Raw genomic sequence first — 19,444 nt, 5'->3', positions numbered from 1 at the left:
CTATTTTGCCAAGTAGTTCAAAGCCAGCGTCACGAAAATTGTATCTTGCATGACGGCTGGCACTCTTAGACTGAGAGGAAATCTCTCCCCAAAAATTTGGTCTAGCGGTTAAGGCAACAGAAGTCAGGAGATTGTGAGTTCTAGTCCCTCCCTAATTACGAAAACTCTCTGGGTAACTTGAGGCTAATCTCACCAGGAGATGGTGAGTTCTAGTCCCTCCCTAATCATGAAAGCTGGCTCGATGACTTGAGGCCAATCACCAGGAGATGGTGAGTTCTAATCCCTCCCTAATCATGAAAGTTGACTGGGTAACTTGAGGCTAATCACCAGGAGATGGTGAGTTCTAATCCCTAATCATGAAAGCTATCTGGGTGACTTCAGCCAATCACCAGATGGTGAGTTCTAGTCCTGCCTTAGGCATGAAAGCTGGCTGGATGACTCTCTCTCAGTCCAATCCACCTCACAGGGTTGTTGTGAGGAAAATAAGAGGAGAAACAGCATTGAGTTTGTTCACAGCCTTGAGTTAATTATAAACAAAATAAAGGTGGGATACAATTTTTTTTTAAAGTGACATTTCCTCTTTTTTGGTCCTTCAGGATAACTGTGTGACGGTTCCCAACTCCGGCCAAGAAGATGCTGACAGGGACGGGATCGGCGATGCCTGCGACGATGATGCTGATGGAGATGGGATAAACAACTCAGAGGTTAGAACTCCTCCTAACAGGGACCAGTGGTCTTCAGCCTGTTTCCCTCCCGTATTTCCTAAGACCAAAGAATCCTTGTTCTAACTTCAAGGAGACCCATTCAAACATTATATCAGGGCTGTCCAATTTTGGTGACTTTAAGACGTGTGGACTTCACTCCCAGAATTCCCCAGCCAGCATAGCTGGCTGGGGAATTCTGGGAGTGGAAGTCCACACGTCTTAAAGTTGCCACGGTTGGACACCCCTGCATTGTAGCTTGTATGATGCCTAAAGAGAACATCCGCAGTTTGGGAACATGATGTCCACTACTTCAACTTGAGATTTCTCCAACTTATCCTGCTTGCCAGCTTTCCTTGAAACATCTCCCTGTTTATTTGCAGGGAAAAACCAATATCTCAACAAGCAGGTTTTTTGTCAGTCGCTCCATTTTTTTTATTTTTTATTTTTGCAAAGCTGTGCTGTTTTTCTCATTTCTTTCTTTGACGTGCGAATCCTTCCCCCTGCAGGACAACTGTGTGTTTGTGCCCAATGCGAACCAGCAAAACGCAGACCAAGACAACTTCGGGGATGCTTGCGACAACTGCCGAAATATCAAGAACAACGACCAATGGGACAGTGATGGCGACGGATGGGGAGATCTGTGTGACAACGACATGGATGGGGACCGTGAGTTTGGGCTGGGCTCAGAAAGTGGGTGATTTAAAAAAATAAATATTTTCTCCAGTTTCACAGAGCAAGATCACCAATTCTTCACGCTTTGTTGAAGATACAGGTAGTCCTCAACGTACGGCCATAATGGAACCTGGCAACTATGGTCGTAAAGTGGATCGCCACATGACTGGACCCGATTTTAGGACCTTTTTTATGGCAGTTGTTGTGAACCTTACAGTCATTAAGCAAACCCATTGTTTATTATGGAGCATTTCCCCCCTGAAACTCTGGTTTCCAGGAAAAAAAATGTCACAAATCACTGTGACTGGTAAATGCGGAATGGTTACTGAGCACACCGATGCAGCAATATGACTATGGGGAGGGGGGGGGGAAATGAACATTGGAATTTCAGAACCAGATCATCAGTAACTTTTGGGGAGGGGGTCCATCAGCACTTTGAATGACCACTAGAAGTTTCTTTTAATGAAGAGCAAACTGCGAGTCCCCTGGACTGCAAGGCGATCAAACCGGTCAGTCCTAGAGGAGATCAACCCTGACTGCTCTTTAGAAGGCCAGATCCTGAAGTTGAAACTCAAGTACTTTGGCCACCTAATGAGAAGGAAGGATTCACTGGAGAAGAGCCTCATGCTGGGAAAGATTGAGGGCAATAGAAGGGGACGACAGAGAATGAGGTGGCTGGATGGAGTCACTGAAGCAGGAGGCGTGAGCTTAGATGGACTCCAGAAGATGGTAGGGGACAGGAAGGCCTGAAGGAACATTGTCCATGGCAGGGGTGTCAAACTCAATTTCATTGAGGGCCGCATCAGTATTGCAGCTGCCCTCAGGGGGTCAGGTGGGTGTGGCCAGGGTAGGTGTGGCCTACCAGGTGGGCATGGATGGAGTGGGTGTGGCCTACTGGGTGGGTGTGGCCAGCTCTACATCGTTTGCTTCAAGGGGGCCTGTGGGGTCCTGGGCAGGAGTGGGACAGATCTGAGGATCTCTGGCAGAAGGGGTGGGACTGGGGCAATTGCCAAGGCATGGTCCACTGGAGGAGCCTCACTATTCCTCTCAGGTCATGCGGGGGGGGGGGGGGGCTTATGGAGCTAAGACTGAATGCATTTCACCATAGATGGCCACCACAAAATTGTACATTGGCTCCTAGCTGGAGTGGGCCAGGGCCAAGGCTGAGGGGGCGGCTGTTCCCTCACTGTTTCCAGGATGGCTTCACGGGCCACATGAAACCACTTCGCGGGCCACATCCGGCCCCCCGGGCCTTGTGTTTGACATGTCTGGTCCATGGGGTCGTGATGGGTCAGACACGACTTCACAACTAACAACAACAAACTAAAAATAGTATGTATAATATTTTTTACTTTGCTCTTTATTAAAAGAAACCTCTCAAATATAACCATTTCATGATCCCTATAATCTGACAAGTGTGATGCTGGGGTGACACCCCCCCCAAATTTCCCAGCTTTGTCACAACTGAGGCTTAGGAGCAGAGATTATATTTGTGCCCTGTGGGCCCAGCAACTGCCACATTCTTTGCTTCTTATGGTTGCTGTTTCACTCTTTTCTCCAGAAATCAAAAATATCCTGGACAACTGTGTGAGGATCCCTAACAAAGACCAAAAGGACACCGATGGGGATGGAGTTGGAGATGTCTGTGACAGCTGCCCCTTCATCAGTAATCCAGATCAGGTGAGACGTTGGCTTGGATTCATACAGTATGCTACTGTATGAATGGCCCAAAAGACTGCAATTGCTAAGGATAATAGCAATAACATTTAGACCAGGGGTCTTCAAACTGGGCCCTTTTATGATTTGTGGACTTCAACTCCCAGAATTCCTCAGCTAGCGTGCCTGGCTGAGGAATTCTGGGAGTTGAAGTCTACAAGTCATAAAAGGGCCAAGTTTGAAAACCCCTGATTTAGACTGTCATGCTGCCCCATAGTGCTTTGCAGCAGTTCCTGGGCGGTTTACAATATTTGCATTTTTTGTGCATAGGAAATGGTGTCAGAAAAGGGTAAAACTCTGTGACCTATTAAATTGCACTCTTTAGAGCAGGGGTGTCAAACTCAATTTCACTGAGGGCCGCATCAACATTGCAGTTGCCCTTGGGGGGTCGGGTGGGTATGGCCAGGGTGGATGCAGCCTACTGGTGGGCATGGAGGGAATGGGTGTGACCTACTGGGTGGGCATGGCCAGCTCTACATTGTTCGCGTCAAGGGTGCCTGTGGGGGCCTGGGCAGGAGTGGGACAGATCTGAGGGTCTCTGGCAGAAGGGGTGGGACTGGGGCGAGTGCCAAGGCATGGTCCACTGGAGGAACCTCACTGTTCCTCTCAGGCCATGTGTGTGTGTGGGGGGGCTGGATGGTTGTGCGGGCTGCCTGGAGCCCTGGGCAGCAGAGGTCAAATGCCCAGCCTGGCCCTCAAGCACCCATGGCACCAAGCCCAGCCCCACTTCCCCAAGAGGGTGCCCAGCTGCACTTACCTCCTCCTCAAGGCTGCTGCTGCTGTGCTGCTCTCCTTAGCCATGTTGTTCATGATGGGTACCAGGGCAAAGTCAGAGGGAGACTGAATGCGTTTCAGCATAGATGGCCCCCACAAAATTGTACATTGGCTCCCGGCTGGTGGGCCTGGGCCAGGGCCAAGGCAGTGGGGGCCGTTTCCTCACTATTTCCAGGATGGCTTTGCAGGCCACATGAAACCACTTCGCGGCCGTATCCAGCCCCCGGGCCTTGTGTTTGACAGGTCTGCTTTAGAGAGATCTCTCCTGGTCTCTGAATACTACCTCTTTTAGCTCTGCCCTGGATTATTTGTTAATCTAGCTCACGGGTCTTCAAACTTGGCCCTTTTATGACTTGTGGACTTCAACTCCCAGAATTCCTCAGCCAGCAACACCAAGTTTGAAGACCCCTGATCTAGTTCATTAAAGGTAGTCCTCAACTAATGATTATAATTGAGCCCCAAATTTGTTACTAAGTGAGACAGTTGTTAAGTGAGTTTTGCCCCATTTTATGACCATTCTTGCCACAGTTGTTGTGAATCACTGCAGCTGTTACATTAGTGACATGGTGATTAAGTGAATCTGGCTTCCCCATTGACTTTGCTTGTCAGTCACAAAAAGGGATCACATGACCCTGGGATGCCGCAACCGTCATAAATATGAGCCAGTTGCCGAGTGTCTGAATTTTGATCATGTGACCATGAGGTTGCTGCAACGTGTCATAAGTCACTTTTTTTATTGTTGCTTGTTGCTCGGGACACCCAATACAGATGATTTTTGACTTACAACCATTTGTTTAGTGACCACTTGATCCAGAGGGTGAAATGGGGTCTCTGCTCTGCTGTGACAAAGCTAGGAAATTTGGGAGGGCACCCCAACATCACACTTGCCAAATTATATGTATCGTGGCATGGATACATCTGTCACATTTTAAATTTGTTGTAACATTGAGTGGTCACTAAACAAATGGTTGTTATATAAGTCGAAGACCACCGAGCAATAAGCATTGTCCAAGATCTTGAACAGACAGCAATTTTTTTCCCAGCTTTTTTTTCCTAAGAATGTTTTGGAACAGAGGTACTAGATTTGATGCATGATAAAAGGTTTACGGCTAAGCTGAGGCCCATCCCAAATTAAATTGGAGTTTGAGAAAAGTTGCAGAAAGGTGAATTCTGCAGTAGTTCCTGGAATTACACAATGTCCAGCTAACAGATTGATTCCAAGACCTGTCTTGTCCTTGCAAATCCTTCCAATCAAACTTTCCCTGCTTTAATTGGAATGTCATTAGTCATAATTTGGGATGGTGCCCTGGGTTTTTCATTCTCCTGGGTAAATAAGCCTGGAAAATCCAGTACAGGATAAAACCTTTGTAACTTTTGATTGTGGGAAGCCACCTGCTTCAAATCTTTTTGTAAACAACTATAGCTTAAACAATTCAATAGAAATGTCAGTTGAGAGCGAGGGTAGGTTTATGAATTTGAGACTTTATGGGAAAAATTTTGGAGGTAGAGGTGTTGATAGAAGTGGAAAATGTTTTACACAAAACATTCAAGAATTTCAAGTCTGCATTTGATAAAAGCATCTTAGGGAGGTTTTTAAAGCAGTGGTTCTCAACCTTTTTAATGCCGTGACCCCCAACTGGTCGTTAAGTCGAGGACTACTCAACCGGTCGTAAGTCGAGGACTACTCAACTGGTGCAGCACCGTTTGCAGAATGGGACTTTTGGCGGGCTCAGCAGGGCAGAGACAGCCTGGACAATTCCTATTGGCTTTTGAAAGCCAATAGAATTAGACTCATTCAAGAGAGTCTATTCTATTGGCTTTCAAAAGCCAATAGAATAAAAGGGAGTAGCACAGCTAAGGAAAAGGGGGAAAAAAATGGCGGACTGCGTTGTTTGGCGACCCCCGTGAAATGGTCGTTCGACCCCAACTGGGGTCCCGACCCACAGGTTGAGAGCCACTGTTCTAAAGGAAGTGAAGTCGAAAAACAAGTAAAACTGTTTTCTACTTTTCATTACTTAGAAAGATACTGACCACGATCTTGTTGGGGATCCGTGTGACACCAACCAGGACAAGTGAGTTTGAAGAATATCTGCCTTCATTTCACATACAGCAAGGTTTGAGTTTCCGTCTGCGTCCTTGCAAGAATAATTGCTCTATGAATCCCTTCTAGCTGGAAGGAGACAAACCTAAGAGTAGTTAAGTTACATAGAGGTGCTGCAATTATTTTGACTCTTTTGGCAACACATGTTCTACTGTGTTGCGAAGGCCTTGACAGCTTTGGTCACCACGTAGGACAGAAAGCTGATATAAGGACCTTTTGTCTATGGAAATTCTCAATCATCCAGGTCAGGGTGGTCCCAAAGATGCCATTTCAAAAAGCAACTGGACTGTTTTTCCTTTAAGACAGTGGTTCTCAACCTTTTTAATGCCACGACCCCCAACCGGTCGTAAGTCGAGGACTACTCAACTGGTGCAGCACCGTTTGCAGAATGGGACTTTTGGCGGGCTCAGCAGGGCAGAGACAGCCTGGACAAGTCCTATTGGCTTTTGAAAGCCAATAGAATTAGACTCTATTCAAGAGAGTCTATTCTATTGGCTTTCAAAAGCCAATAGAATAAAAGGGAATAGCACAGCTAAGGAAAAGGGGGAAAAAATGGCGGACTGCGTTGTTTGGCGACCCCCGTGAAATGGTCGTTCGACCCCAAATGGGGTCCCGACCCATAGGTTGAGAACCACTGCTTTAAGATATTTTGCTTCCCATCCAAGAAGCTTCTTCGGTTCAGTGAACTGAACCGAAGAATCTTGTTGGATGGGAAGCAAAACATCTTCAAGGAAAAATAAAGTCCAGTTGCCTTTTGAAAAAGCACCTTTGGGATAATGACCTTCTTTTTCTCCAAAGAGGTGGAGTAATAGAGTATCCGTGCAAATAATTGCACTGCTATGTCATGGGCAATGAGACCATTTAGTGTTCTCCCAATGTCAAAATCTAGCAAAGCGGTAAGCTAAGCTGATTGGGGAAGAGTGACTCCTACAGAGGTGCAGTTGGCAGCTTTTTGATGGGCAAATGGCTTAAGTCTTGGGCATCTGAAAAGAACTCAAACAGGTGCGCCAACAGTAGTTGTTGGGAGCAATTTAGGGCAGGGATGTCAAACTCATGCCATGTGACGTGTCACTCGCGTCATGTGACGTGTCGCAACGTATCACAATTTTTTCCCCATTGCCGGCAGTGGGGTGAGCGTGGTTTTGCTATGATGCATCTGGCCTGCCAGCCGGAAGTTTGACACCCCTGATTTAGGGGATAGTGAGCTTGGATAAAGATCTCCCTTTTCTATCATTCTCTTATTTCACTCATCACCCAACTCTTAAGTTTTCTTTTCTTTCTTTTTTTCTCGTTGGCAGAGATGGAGATGGACACCAGGATTCCCGTGACAATTGTCCTTCAGTGCCCAACAGCTCCCAGCTGGACTCCGACAAGGATGGGCTTGGCGATGAGTGTGATGATGATGATGATGACGATGGCATCCCAGATCACAAACCCCCAGGGCCTGACAACTGCCGTTTGGTCCCCAATCCTGGCCAGCAGGACACAAATCGTGAGGACACCATGCATTCTCTCTCTTTCTCTTCCTTTGTGAGGGATAGATAAATGTCTATGGAGATTCTCAGTCATCCAGGTCATGGTCAAAGGTGCTTTTTCAAGAGGCAATTGGACTTTCTTTGTTTGTCTTTGAAGACGTTTCACTTCTCACCCAAGAAGCTTCTTCAGCTGGACACAAGCAAACCTCCAAGTGGCCTCAATGACTCTCCGAAAGAATGCAAAGGACCAGCTGTCTGCAACGAATATAAATCCTTCCATTCCCACCATCCAATCAGAGCTGAAGAAGCTTCTTGGACAGAAGCAAAATGCCTTCAAAGAAAATCAAGAAAGTCCAATTGCCTCTTGAAAAGGCACCTTTGTTCCTTTGTGAAGCCTTTGCAAAAGCACAAACATGAAACAGGTGTCCCTTAGTGTCAACAACCAATATAATATAATATAATAAAATAAAATAACATATACTCAGTGGTGGGATTCAGCCAGTTTGCACCACTTTGGCAGAATCAGTAGCTAATTTTTTGTTGCCCGGGCCCAGAATGGACCTCCGGAAGTAGCATCCACACAGAGAACCGGTTGTTCACATATTTGAATCCCACTACTGCATATACTGGATTTGGAAAGAGGCCATTGTCCAGTGCAGGATCCCCTAGAACAGGGGTCTCCATACTTGTTAACTTTAAGACTTTAGTCACCACAGGACAGAAAGCTAATATAAACTTAAATAAACATATAGTATATATTCTGGGAGTTGAAGTCCACAAGTCTTAAAATTGCCAAGTTTGGAGACCCCCTGCACTAAAAAGATGTTTCTCAATCTTCTTCTTCTTATTATTAGTTGTGAAGTCGTGTCCGACCCATCATGACCCCATGGACAACATTCCTCTAGGCCTACCTATCCTCTACCATCTTCTGGAGTCCCTTTAAGCTCACGCCTCCTGCTTCAGTGACTCCATCCAGCCACCTCATTCTCTGTCGTCCCCTTCTTCTATGGCCCTCAATCTTTCCCAGCATTAGGCTCTTCTCCAGTGAGTCCTTCCTTCTCATTAGGTGGCCAAAGTACTTGAGTTTCTCAACCTTAGCAATTTTTAAGTTCTGTGGACTTCAACTCCCAGAATTACCCAGTCAGTTAACTTGACCAAAGAAACAAAGTATGTCTGAATGTGACTGGAAAAGGTTCTTTTCCTTTTCTTCCAAAAGGGCTGTTATTGAAATCTTGTAGATCAGCAACATGGACATTAGGGAGAGAAGCTAAAGCCACTTCCAGGAAAAGTTAATCATACTGGTAAGGTCAGTCCATGTTTTTCAAACCTGGTAGCTTTAAGGATTCTGGGAGTTGGAAGTCCATACGTCTTAAAAGTTGCCAAGTTTGGAAACAATGGGTTAGTCTAAAGGAAAGGTTTTCTAAAAAAACAGCCTGTGTTGGCAGATTACCTTAAGAAATATAGCTGAAGATGTTTGTCAGGTAGAAGCAAGTAGAGGAAGAGGTAAAACTAATATGGAAGGGAAACAGAGAGGAATAGAGGATGCTGAAGTTGGGAAACATTTCCCAAGGGCATCTCCGATAGATGGTCAACCAGTTGTTGGAAAAGCAAAGATGAAGAATCCACCAGTTTATGTAGCAGGCCGTCAGGTCAAAAACAGGAAGTTTCTCCTGACATCTAACTCAAACTTCTTTGTCATCTTCTGCTTTTAACCCCACCCCCTGGGGCCATAGAGACTAAGTCTACACCATATAATAATAAAGTTGGAAGGGACCTTGGAGGTCATCTAGTCAAACCCTCTGCTCAGGCAGGAAATCCTATACCATTTCAGACAAATGGCTATCCAGTCTCTTCTTAAAAACTTCCAGTGTTGGAGCATTCACCGCTTCTGGAGGCAGGTTGTTCCACTGATTAATTGTTTTGTCAGGAAGTTTCTCCTTAGTTCTTGGTTGCTTCTCTCCTTGATAGTTTCCATCCATTGCTTCTTGTCCTGCCTTCAGGTGCTTTGGAGAATAGCTTGACTCCCTCTTCTTTGGGGCAGCCCGACATATTGGAAGACTGTTATGTCCCCCCTCGTCCTTCTCTTCATTAAACTAGACATACCAATTCCAGCAACTGTTCCTTATATGTTTTAGCCTCCAGTCCCCTAATCATCTTTGTTGCTCTTCTCTGTACTCTAGTTTATACAGTCTCAACATCTTTTTTACATCGTGATGAAAACTGGATGCAGTATTCCAAGTGTGGCCATACCAAGGCATTACTTCACGTGATCTTGATTCTATCCGTTAATGGAGCCTAGCACTGTGTTGGCTGCATTAACCCTCTTCTTCCCGACAGCCTTTTAGATATTTGAAGCCTGCTATTCTACCTCTAATTGACTTTTCTGTAGATCAAATACTAATCTTTAACCTTTCTACATAGGACTTTATTTCCAGACCCTTCAGCATCTTAGGTCTCCTTTGAAAAATTCGTCAGCCCTTTTTTAATTCTGGTGCCAGAACTGGATGTTGTTCTCCAAATGAGGTCCAGCCAAGCCACAACACAGGGGAACAATTGTTTTCCACAAACTGGACTTTATTTCCTGTTGCATCCCAAGGTAGCATATGTAACTCTCCATTTTCATTTCTTCTATCTTCACACACACACACACACACACACACACAGAAAAATGAGATGCAACATAGATGGAGCATATGATTTGCACCAGTTCTATTTTGAGTAAGGAGGGAAATTTCTAAGATTTGTGTAATGAGAGCTGAGAGCAAATCTCCCCCCAAAAAGACTTTGATCTGGACTTAATGCGCTGCATGAACTGTAAAAATGCAGTGTTAGGCTGGTGTATGATGCTTATGACCCTAATTCTGCCTTTGAACCCAGGGCAATTGGAGGAAGCTGATTCCCCACTCTCTTTTCTGTAGGAGATGGTGTTGGAGATGCTTGTCAGGATGACTTTGATAAGGACAAGGTAATTGACCAGATTGACGTTTGCCCTGAAAATGCTCAGGTGACGCTGACTGACTTCCGGGCCTTTCAGACCGTTGTGTTGGATCCCGAAGGTGATGCCCAGATAGACCCCAACTGGATTGTCCTCAACCAGGTTAGCTATCAGCTTTGAGGTTGCTTAGCGATTTCTTGATATGCTTGTTCTTGCCCTCCTTTATGCTTTGCATGATTGAAAACACTTCCAGTCCTGAAAAACGATTGCATTGCTCTCAAATGTTCGGATCAAAGGCGAGTCCAATTCTTCTAGTCTTACACATACTGGAGGCATCTCCCTCCAGCGAAGACCTCACGAGAAGCGGTACCGAGATATTCACAGGTGTACTTTCCAGCCAGCACAGCCAATGGAGAGGTTGACAAGGCATGATGGGAGTACTGCCAGCCGAGGTGGCGCAGCAGTTAAGAGTGCAGTACTGCAGGCCACTTTAGCTGACTGTGTTCAGCAGGTCAGCGGTTCAAATCTCACTGGCTCAAGGTTGACTCAGCCTTCCATCCTTCCGAGGTAGGTAAAATGAGAACCCAGATTGTTGGGGGCAATGTAAATATATATATACATTGCTTACTGGTGTACACAGCTTAGAGAGTGCTTGCACTTAAAGCGGTATATAAGTCTCATAAATAAATAAATATATATGACTGGGAATTCCAGGAACTGAAGTCTAATTTGTCTGGAGCAGCTTCAGATAGGGAAAGGATAGATTTCTGTAATGGAAAAGACTTTGATTGGAGGAGCTTTATATCCTGCTCTGGTCTGGGATATCACTTACCTTCCTGGGTGAAGATGATTCAAGGCTGCTGGGGTGAAGTCTTGGCTGCAAGAACACTGGTCTGTTCTTCATCCAGTTAATGGTCCAGGACAAAGCCAGGGTCTGGTCCAGGGCAGTTCTGTTCCCAACAATTTTGGGACAACTTCCTCCTTTTCCAACTGCTCTACTCTTCTCCAAGTAAATCAAGTTGGGGAGTAACAGAAGAAATTTGTAGCCTCATCCAGCTAAAGCAGTGTTTCTCAACCATGGCTACTTTAAGATATGTGGACTTCAACTCCCAGAATTCCCCAGCAACTGGCTGGGGAATTCTGGGAGTTGAAGTCCACACATCTTAAAGATGCCACGGTTGAGAAACACTGGTCTAGAAAAAGGCCACAAGTAGTGGGATAACAGAGGATGTCTTGTTGAAAAACTACAGGTAACATTCGGTGAATAAAAATATTTTTGTAACCTCTCTCCAACAGTCGCTTTGTCGAACAGCAAAAATCCCATTTTGCTCTTTGTTGTTTTCTGAAAATACCCACCTCAAAATTTCAGATGGAGGGTTGGAATCCCCTGATCCATAGCATTAAAAAAGAAACTTCTTATTTTTTGCAGGGCATGGAAATTGTGCAGACCATGAACAGTGACCCAGGTTTGGCTGTGGGTAAGTTATAGTTTAAGCTCTGAAAGAAAGCAAACACTTTAAAAATATTTGCAACACACTCACTCCAATTATACAGATCGTCCTCAACTTACAACGGCAATTGACTTATTAGGAACTGCTTCTCAACATCTTTTTTACATTGTGGCGACCAAAACTAGATGCAGTATTCCAAGTGTGGCCTTACCAAGGCGTTGTAAAGTGGTATTAACAATTCAGTGGTTCTAAGTGTGAGGACCTGTTGTGAGTCACCTTTTTTAGTGTCTCTGTTAACTTTGAATTGTTGCTAAAGAAATGGTTGTAAATTGAAGACTACCTGTACAGGTAGTCCTTGATTTACGACCACAATGGAGCCCAAAACTTCTCTTGTTAAGTGAAACGTTTGCTAAGTGAGTTTTGCCCCATCTGATGACCTTTCTTGCCACAGTTGTTAAGTGAATCACTGCAGTTGATAAGTTAGTAGCCGGGTTGTTAAGTGAATCTGGTTTTCCCACTGACGTTGCTTGTGAGGTCACAAAAGTTGAATCACTTGACCTTGGGACAAAGCAAATAAATACGAAGCGGCCTGTCAAATTTGATCACACAATTGTGAGGATGCTGCAAAGGTTGTTAACTGTGAAAAATGGTCATTGTCACATTTTTCAATGCCACTGCCAATTTTGATTTGGTCATTAAACAAACTGTTGTTAAGTTGAGGACTACCTGTACTTTATTGTAAGGTTACAGTAACAAATTGTGGGCTTCTGAATGTGTCTTTCCTTTCCCTGCCTTTGCCTTCAAGAGAATCAGGGAGGCTCACTTTCCCAAATTATATTCTTGCTTTAGACCAGGCATGTCAAACTCGTGACGTCACATGATGTTGCATGACGTATCGCATCTTTTCCCCCCTTCCCGGCAATGGGGTGGGCGCGGTTTTGGGCCGGCAGTTTGACATGCTTGCTTTAGATCAGTGGTTCTCAACCTGTGGGTCGGGACCCCATTTGGGGTCGAACAACCATTTCATGGGGGTCGCCAAACAACGCAGTCCGCCATTTTCTCCCCCTTTTCCTTAGCTGTGCTACTCCCTTTTATTCTATTGGCTTTTGAAAGCCAATAGAATAGACTCTCTTGAATAGAGTCTAATTCTATTGGCTTTCAAAAGCCAATAGAATTGTCCAGGCTGTCTCTGCCCTGCTGAGCCCGCCAAAAGTCCCATTCTGCAAATGGTGCTGCACCAGTTGAGTAGTCCTCGACTTATGACCGGTTGGGGGGTCGCAGCATTAAAAAGGTTGAGAACTCTGCTTTAGACTAAGATTTTTCTTCTCTGACCCTTGTCTTGGTTTTGGGCCTTTCTTCCTGTTCCTCAAGGCTTTTAGGTAATAGTAGTGAAGTTGGAAGGGACCTTGGAGGTCATCTAGTCCAACCCCCTGCTCGGGCAGGAAACCCTACACCATTTCGGACAAATGGCTGTCCAGTCTCTTCTTAAAAACTTCCAGTGTTGGAGCATTTACTGCTTCTGGAGGCAGGTTGTTCCACTGATTAATTGTTCTCACTGTCACGAAGTTTCTCCTTAGTTCTAGGTTGCTTCTCTCCTTGATTAGTTTCCACCCGTTGCTTCTTGTCCTGCCTTCTGTCAGGGGTCCTTGGTGTGCTCTGAGGTTGATTATTTTCTTGCAGATGTTTCATTACCCAACACTAGGTAACGCCATCAGTCCTAGTTAAGGAGTGGGGTTTCCTCTCAGTTTAAAGAGAGAGAGAGAAAGCAAACCTCACTCCTTACTCCTACTGATGATACTACCTAGTTGGGTAATGGAACGTCTGCAGGAAAACCACCAAGCTCAGAGAACACCAAGGACCCCACATTTCACCCCCGAGGTACAAATATTCTCCCGTATTGCTATTCTGAGTCTTTTGACATGAACAGCAAGAAATAAAAATGCAATGTATTTATGCGATGGCCTTTGTCTTCTCCTCACTTGGGCTCAGGGTACACTGCGTTCAATGGGGTGGACTTCGAAGGCACCTTCCATGTGAACACGGTCACGGATGACGACTATGCAGGGTTCATCTTTGGCTACCAGGATAGCGCCAGCTTCTATGTGGTGATGTGGAAGCAGATGGAACAAACCTACTGGCAGGCCAATCCTTTCCGGGCTGTGGCAGAACCTGGCATCCAACTCAAGGTAAGGGCAGAGCTGCCATCGGGCTCCCTTCTCATCATGGCTCAGAGCCAGGGAAGAGGAACAGGAGAAAAAGCATGTCAGGACGCCGCTGAATCTAAAATTTCAGAAGGAGCAACGATAGTGTGTTCCATCTCCTCTACCCCGACACTGTAGCAGGAGTGGGAAAGAGGGTCGTTATTCCTCCTGCTTTCCCCTTTCAGGCAGTGAAATCCAAGACCGGGCCTGGAGAATATCTACGTAACTCACTGTGGCACACAGGGGACACAGCTGACCAGGTCAAGTTGTTGTGGAAAGACCCCCGGAACGTCGGCTGGAAAGATAAGACTTCCTACCGCTGGTTCTTACAGCACCGGCCCCAGGTGGGCTACATCCGGTAAAGAAACACTGAAAAAATCTCTGTAGCTCAGGGCTGAACTGTGGGGTCCTTGGTGCTCTCGGAGCTTGGTTGTTTTCTTGCAGACGTTTCATGACCCAACTAGGTAACATCATCAGTGCACTTCGCTGCACTTTGGGCATTCGGAAGTAGACTGCATTGAGTGCTGTTTGCAGCATCCCGTGGCCACCTATTGTGTTTTATGACAATTTCGCTGAAAACCAGCACTTCCGGTTTTCAGCAAAACTGCACCAGAGCAAACAATGGGTTTGTTTAATGACTGCACTGTTTAACAACTGGTGCAAAAAAAAAAAAAAGCCGTAAAATTGGGTCTGTATTGATCCTTTTTACAAGCGTTATAACGTGGGTTGTAACTGCAGGACTACCTGTAGTCAATGCTTAATTACTTTTTTAAAGGGAATGTTATATCATTTTAAGATTTCCAAGCTGACTTTCAAGAGAGCACTTATATTTAAGAGTTTGTATGAGGCATTTGAAAGATGCAGATATATACCACTCTTCAAAAACTGCCTGAAATCTGTCAAGATTTCCTACCAGGGTTTATAACTCCATTTTGTCAGCTGAAGCAATGTAATGTCCTATAAATTCATTTGTGAGGTGGGGGAAAACGCCTTAAGTAGTGCACAGAGAGTCTTCAGCAGGACATACAGAAGGCCATTCCCCTTCATTGAAAGATATTTATCTGTATCAGAAGGGTCTGAATTATTTACAGAAACAGTGGACAATCAGCCTTAGTTTATCCCTTTTTCAGTTCCAACACAAACTTACAAACTGATCCAAGGTTTAGCTGTTGTTTTAGAGATTGGACACCAGGAGTCTTACAGGATAAGTGTCAAACAGAACAGGATGGTGGCCAATGATAGCGCAACTGAAGTTCCACCTATTTTTTATGTGCATCACAACGCACACAAAATAGGTGAAGCTTTATTGCACATCGCATCTATCATCTTGACTTTTTAAAATAGATCCACGTTGGGTGCCTTAGAACAGGGGTGGGGAACGATGACCCCTTTATGATTTGTGGACTTCAATTCTCAGAATTCCTGAGCCAGCATGGCTGGCTCAGGAATTCTGGGAATTGAAGTCCACAAGTCATAAAGAGGCCATCGTTCCCCACCTCTGCCCTAGAACGTAACAACATTCAAGGCAAGGGGCCGTGGGACTCAGGATAAACATTGTGACTGCCAGAAATAAGTTAAATCCTTCTCTGGATTTGTACTTCAGGACTCGGTTCTATGAGGGATCTGAGGTGGTGGCTGACACTGGCGTTGTCCTCGACACAACCATGAGGGGGGGCCGTCTGGGGGTCTTCTGCTTCTCCCAGGAAAACATCATCTGGTCCAACCTGCGGTATCGTTGCAATGGTGAGTGAGGCACGATCCAATCCTGTCCTGTGGTCCACAAAGCCGCTCCGATGTCACTGGAGGGTGGTCTTGAAGCATCACTGGAACAAGCATGTTCCTCAGCTGGGGGATCTGGAGAACATTCACGATCCAGAGCGGCCTCGCTCAGGATTCTCTGCGGAGGCCTTTAGCATCCCTCTGAGGGGTTCCCCCTGGTAGCCCCCATCAAGTGCCCCCCCCATCAGAGCATCTGGACCTGTGTTCAGCTGCTGATCTTCTCTTCTGGTTCATGTGCTCTCTCTTCCCCTTCTTCTCAGACACGATTCCTGAAGACTACGAGGCTTACCGGAACCAACACGACTACTAAATGCTACCGCTGCTGGCTGAAAAGAGACTTGTTGCGCCCGCGCCACACACACACTCCTTCTGCTCCCTTCAAGATATAGCAAATGCCAAACTGTCCCCTAATAATGTGGCAAGCACCGTGTCCGCCAGCCCCCATGGCATCCCCACTGTCCCCCCTCTCCTGGAACCAGCCTCCACCTCACCCGAGACCTTCTTCCACATGCACCCCGAGAGCCCTCACTGCTCGACACAGTGCAGAAGAGCCGCTCACGCTCTGTGGCAGCTGCTAACAAGTCCACAAGGCTGGACATAACCAGGGGAGCCTCCTGGAAGGCTGAAGCGTCACCATCAGAGACGGGGCTTTCTTGGGCATCCTCCCACTCGGTTGCCTCCTGCCTCTTCTTGGGTCAGCCACTGCTGACGCTGAGGTGGGACATGGACAGTGACCTGTCATGGTCTCCTGGATTTTGCTCCATGCCCTCTGCAAAAGAAGGGAAGGTGTCCTTTGGGGGTCTCACTCCATGGAGCCTTCCATATTATATATATATGGTAGTCTTCGATTTACGACCAGAAGTTTCAGTGGCTAAGCGAGACATTTGTTCAGTGACATTTGCCCCATTTTACGACATTTCTTGCCACAGTTGTTAACTGAGTCACTGCACTTGTTAAGTTAGGATCACAGCTGTGAAGTGAATCTGGCTTCCCCACTGACTGCAAAGCATCTAAATTCTGATCTCATGCCCGTGGGGATGCGGCAACAGTTGTTAAGTGTGAAAAGTGGTCATAAGTCGCTTTTCTCGGTGCCGTGGCAACTATGAACGGTCACTGAACAAATGGTTGTAAGTCGAGGACTACCTGTACAAGCTGAGGCTTCTGTTTGATTCGGGAATACACTTCACCACCACTCCAGCCTTCGATGGGAATCTGTCTGGTTTGGAAGCCACACAGGCGGCCTTCGAAACGTCCAAGCAGGGAGCAAAGCTTAGTAGTAGAATGCCAGCTCTGCACAGAGAAGGCCCTGGGTCACACCTCCAGTTAAGAGGACCAGACAGCAAGGGATGAGCAAGTCACTCTTGGCTTAAGTCCTGGAGAGCAAGTGCTACTTACATTCAGTGGTTTTTGGGCTAGAGGTGATCTCGGATAAGACAGTTTCCTAAAGTAATACCCTTTACCCAATAATCCAGGATGCTTGGCTCGTTCCACTAGAGCAGGGGTAGGCAACCTTGGCTCTTTTATGACGCGTGGACTTCAACTCCCAGAATTCCTGAGTCAGCCATGCTGAGGGGAAAGGGAGAGGTTTCCAAGCTGGCTATGCTGGCTCAGGAATTCTGGGAGTTGAAGTCCACGAGTCATAAAAGAGCCAAGGTTGCCTACCCCTGGACTAGAGCAATATTTCTCAACCTTGGCCGCTTGAAGATGACTGGGGGATTCTGGGAGATGAAGTCCACCCATCTTCAAGTGGCCAAGGTTGAGAAACACTGCATTAGTTTAGGAGAAACTCGGAGAGCCATTTGTACAAATACGGACTGTTTGGTTAATAAAATAACTGTTTGTCTACCAAAAGTTAAGGAGTATTTGTTATCTGCCGCTCCGGAAGAGGTTTGGAAAAGGAAAAAATAAAAAGCTAGCCGGGCATTCAGTGGAGGAAATGCACTTTAAAATGACAAGACCCTCAATTGGTGACACAAAACACATCGATTATAAATATTCTTCAGAAAAGCAGAGCTGAACAGCCAGAGAGAAAAACAGCTGAACTTTATTACATTTCATTTACAAATAATGCAAAGTTACAAAGACAAAAAAAAAGCCTTCACAGAAAAAAAGGGAAACAAACGAACAAAAAAAAGAGGTTTTAAAAGAATGTGCACAGGATTTTGCTTTATTTTTTCACATCGTCATGTTCTTAGTTTGCAAAAGGAAGAACACACACGCACACACATACATACACACACGCACGCTTAGAAAGCCATCTTCAAGGCTTTTTTTTTTGCCAAGAGAGAAAAAGCCACAATAAATTAAGCCTCAATGCTCCAGAGTTCGTTTACTCCTGCCCAAGTCCTCCCCCCACCCCCCACCCCAGAAAAACCTGTAGTTCAATGGTAGGATTTGCATATATCGATAAAGTCATTCTGCTAGTCCTCATGGATAAAAAATAAAACCTCTGTAAACAGGATGTTACACAGTTCAAATACAAAAAACAAAACAAAAAACAGACTGTTCCCTTCCCCCTTCAGTTCACCCCCAAATATGAAGTGTGTACATTGTTTTAGCTGCCTTGTCAATAAGAGAAGCTGCTCTGGGCAGCTGAATTTATATTATTCAGATAAAACTTCTTTTTTTTTCGTGCTTTCAGATACTCCGTAAGAAATTTGGAAAAAGAATTTAAAAAGACGTGAATTTCTTCCCCCAAAGAAAGCCATGTCTTAATAGCTACCATGCTACTAGCTAGAATTAATTAGACTTTAATTTGCTAACTTTAGTCAAATGTCTGGATGTTTCCAGTAATACAGTTAAAAGTTGTACTATAAACACAGATAATGTTAAATGTGCAACTGCTTATGTCCACAGTTAGGAACTACTTAAGGTGGAAAATATTGCATTCCCCAAGAAAGAAATGCAAAGCCTATAGAATAAATACTGATGATCTAAACTGTGATGGCTTCTCACTTCACCCCCAATTCAAAATAAATTGTTTTGGATTGGGTGGCCACTTCAAGCAGTTTCACATCTCAATTTTTTTGTCCTGGATGTGCTGGGAAGGTCTGCAGTGGCCCAGTCCCCTCTGCATGTCCTTATTTTCACTCTCTTCCACGCCCAGCTCCACCATAACCAAGAGATAATATCTCTGAAAGTCACACCCCTTAGTCAAGTCCCTTGTTTTGTTTAGCCTTTTACTGCAAAGGTCCTACAGAATAATAAATAACCTTCTTTTCACAGCAAAAAAAAAAAAAAAAAAAAAAAAAAACTTCCCAAAAAAGAAAGAAAAGGAATTACATGAGCAGAATTGCAAAGTTCTTTTGCTTACAATTCTCAGCAGCTGAAGAAATTTAATAATAATAATAATAATAATAATAATAATAATAATAATAATAATAAAGTTGGAAGGGACCTTGGAGGTCATCTAATCCAACCCCCTGCTCAGGCAGGAAACCCTATACCGTTTCAGACAAATGGCTGTCCGTCTCTTCTTAAAAACTCCCAGTGTTGGAGCATTCACTGCTTCTGGAGGCAAGTTGTTCCACTGGTTAATTGTTCTCACTGTCAGGAAGTTTCTCCTTAGTTCTAGGTTGCTTTTCTCCTTGATTAGACATGACCTTTCAGAAACCAAAGGCAATATAATCTCATAAA

General features: G+C 45.2%; 1 protein-coding gene and 1 long non-coding RNA gene across 2 annotated transcripts in view; one reads left to right on the top strand and one right to left on the bottom strand.

Annotated features, from left to right (window-relative positions):
• Positions 1-17,422, top strand: part of LOC120298118 (cartilage oligomeric matrix protein) — a 40,548-nt gene extending 23,126 nt beyond the window's left edge. Inside the window, exons 9-19 of the mRNA XM_039321531.1 lie at positions 597-704; positions 1,211-1,370; positions 2,938-3,056; positions 5,886-5,938; positions 7,266-7,459; positions 10,361-10,539; positions 11,807-11,855; positions 13,818-14,014; positions 14,215-14,387; positions 15,633-15,772; positions 16,069-17,422. Coding sequence (XP_039177465.1) covers positions 597-704; positions 1,211-1,370; positions 2,938-3,056; positions 5,886-5,938; positions 7,266-7,459; positions 10,361-10,539; positions 11,807-11,855; positions 13,818-14,014; positions 14,215-14,387; positions 15,633-15,772; positions 16,069-16,118 — 1,422 coding nt within the window. The 3' untranslated portion in view covers positions 16,119-17,422. The remainder of the gene's footprint in view (positions 1-596; positions 705-1,210; positions 1,371-2,937; positions 3,057-5,885; positions 5,939-7,265; positions 7,460-10,360; positions 10,540-11,806; positions 11,856-13,817; positions 14,015-14,214; positions 14,388-15,632; positions 15,773-16,068) is intronic.
• Positions 1,140-6,273, bottom strand: LOC120298165. Its single transcript, XR_005553992.1, has 2 exons — positions 5,898-6,273; positions 1,140-1,342 (listed from the first exon to the last, which is right to left on the bottom strand). It is a non-coding gene; the product is annotated as an uncharacterized LOC120298165 (long non-coding RNA).
• Positions 17,423-19,444: the final 2,022 nt, after the last annotated feature.

This window comes from Crotalus tigris, unplaced genomic scaffold (assembly GCF_016545835.1).
Source record: "Crotalus tigris isolate CLP2741 ecotype Arizona unplaced genomic scaffold, ASM1654583v1 scf7180000017543.2237141, whole genome shotgun sequence".
Taxonomy (NCBI): Eukaryota; Metazoa; Chordata; class Lepidosauria; order Squamata; family Viperidae; genus Crotalus; species Crotalus tigris.
This window is presented reverse-complemented; position numbering and strand designations above follow the sequence as displayed.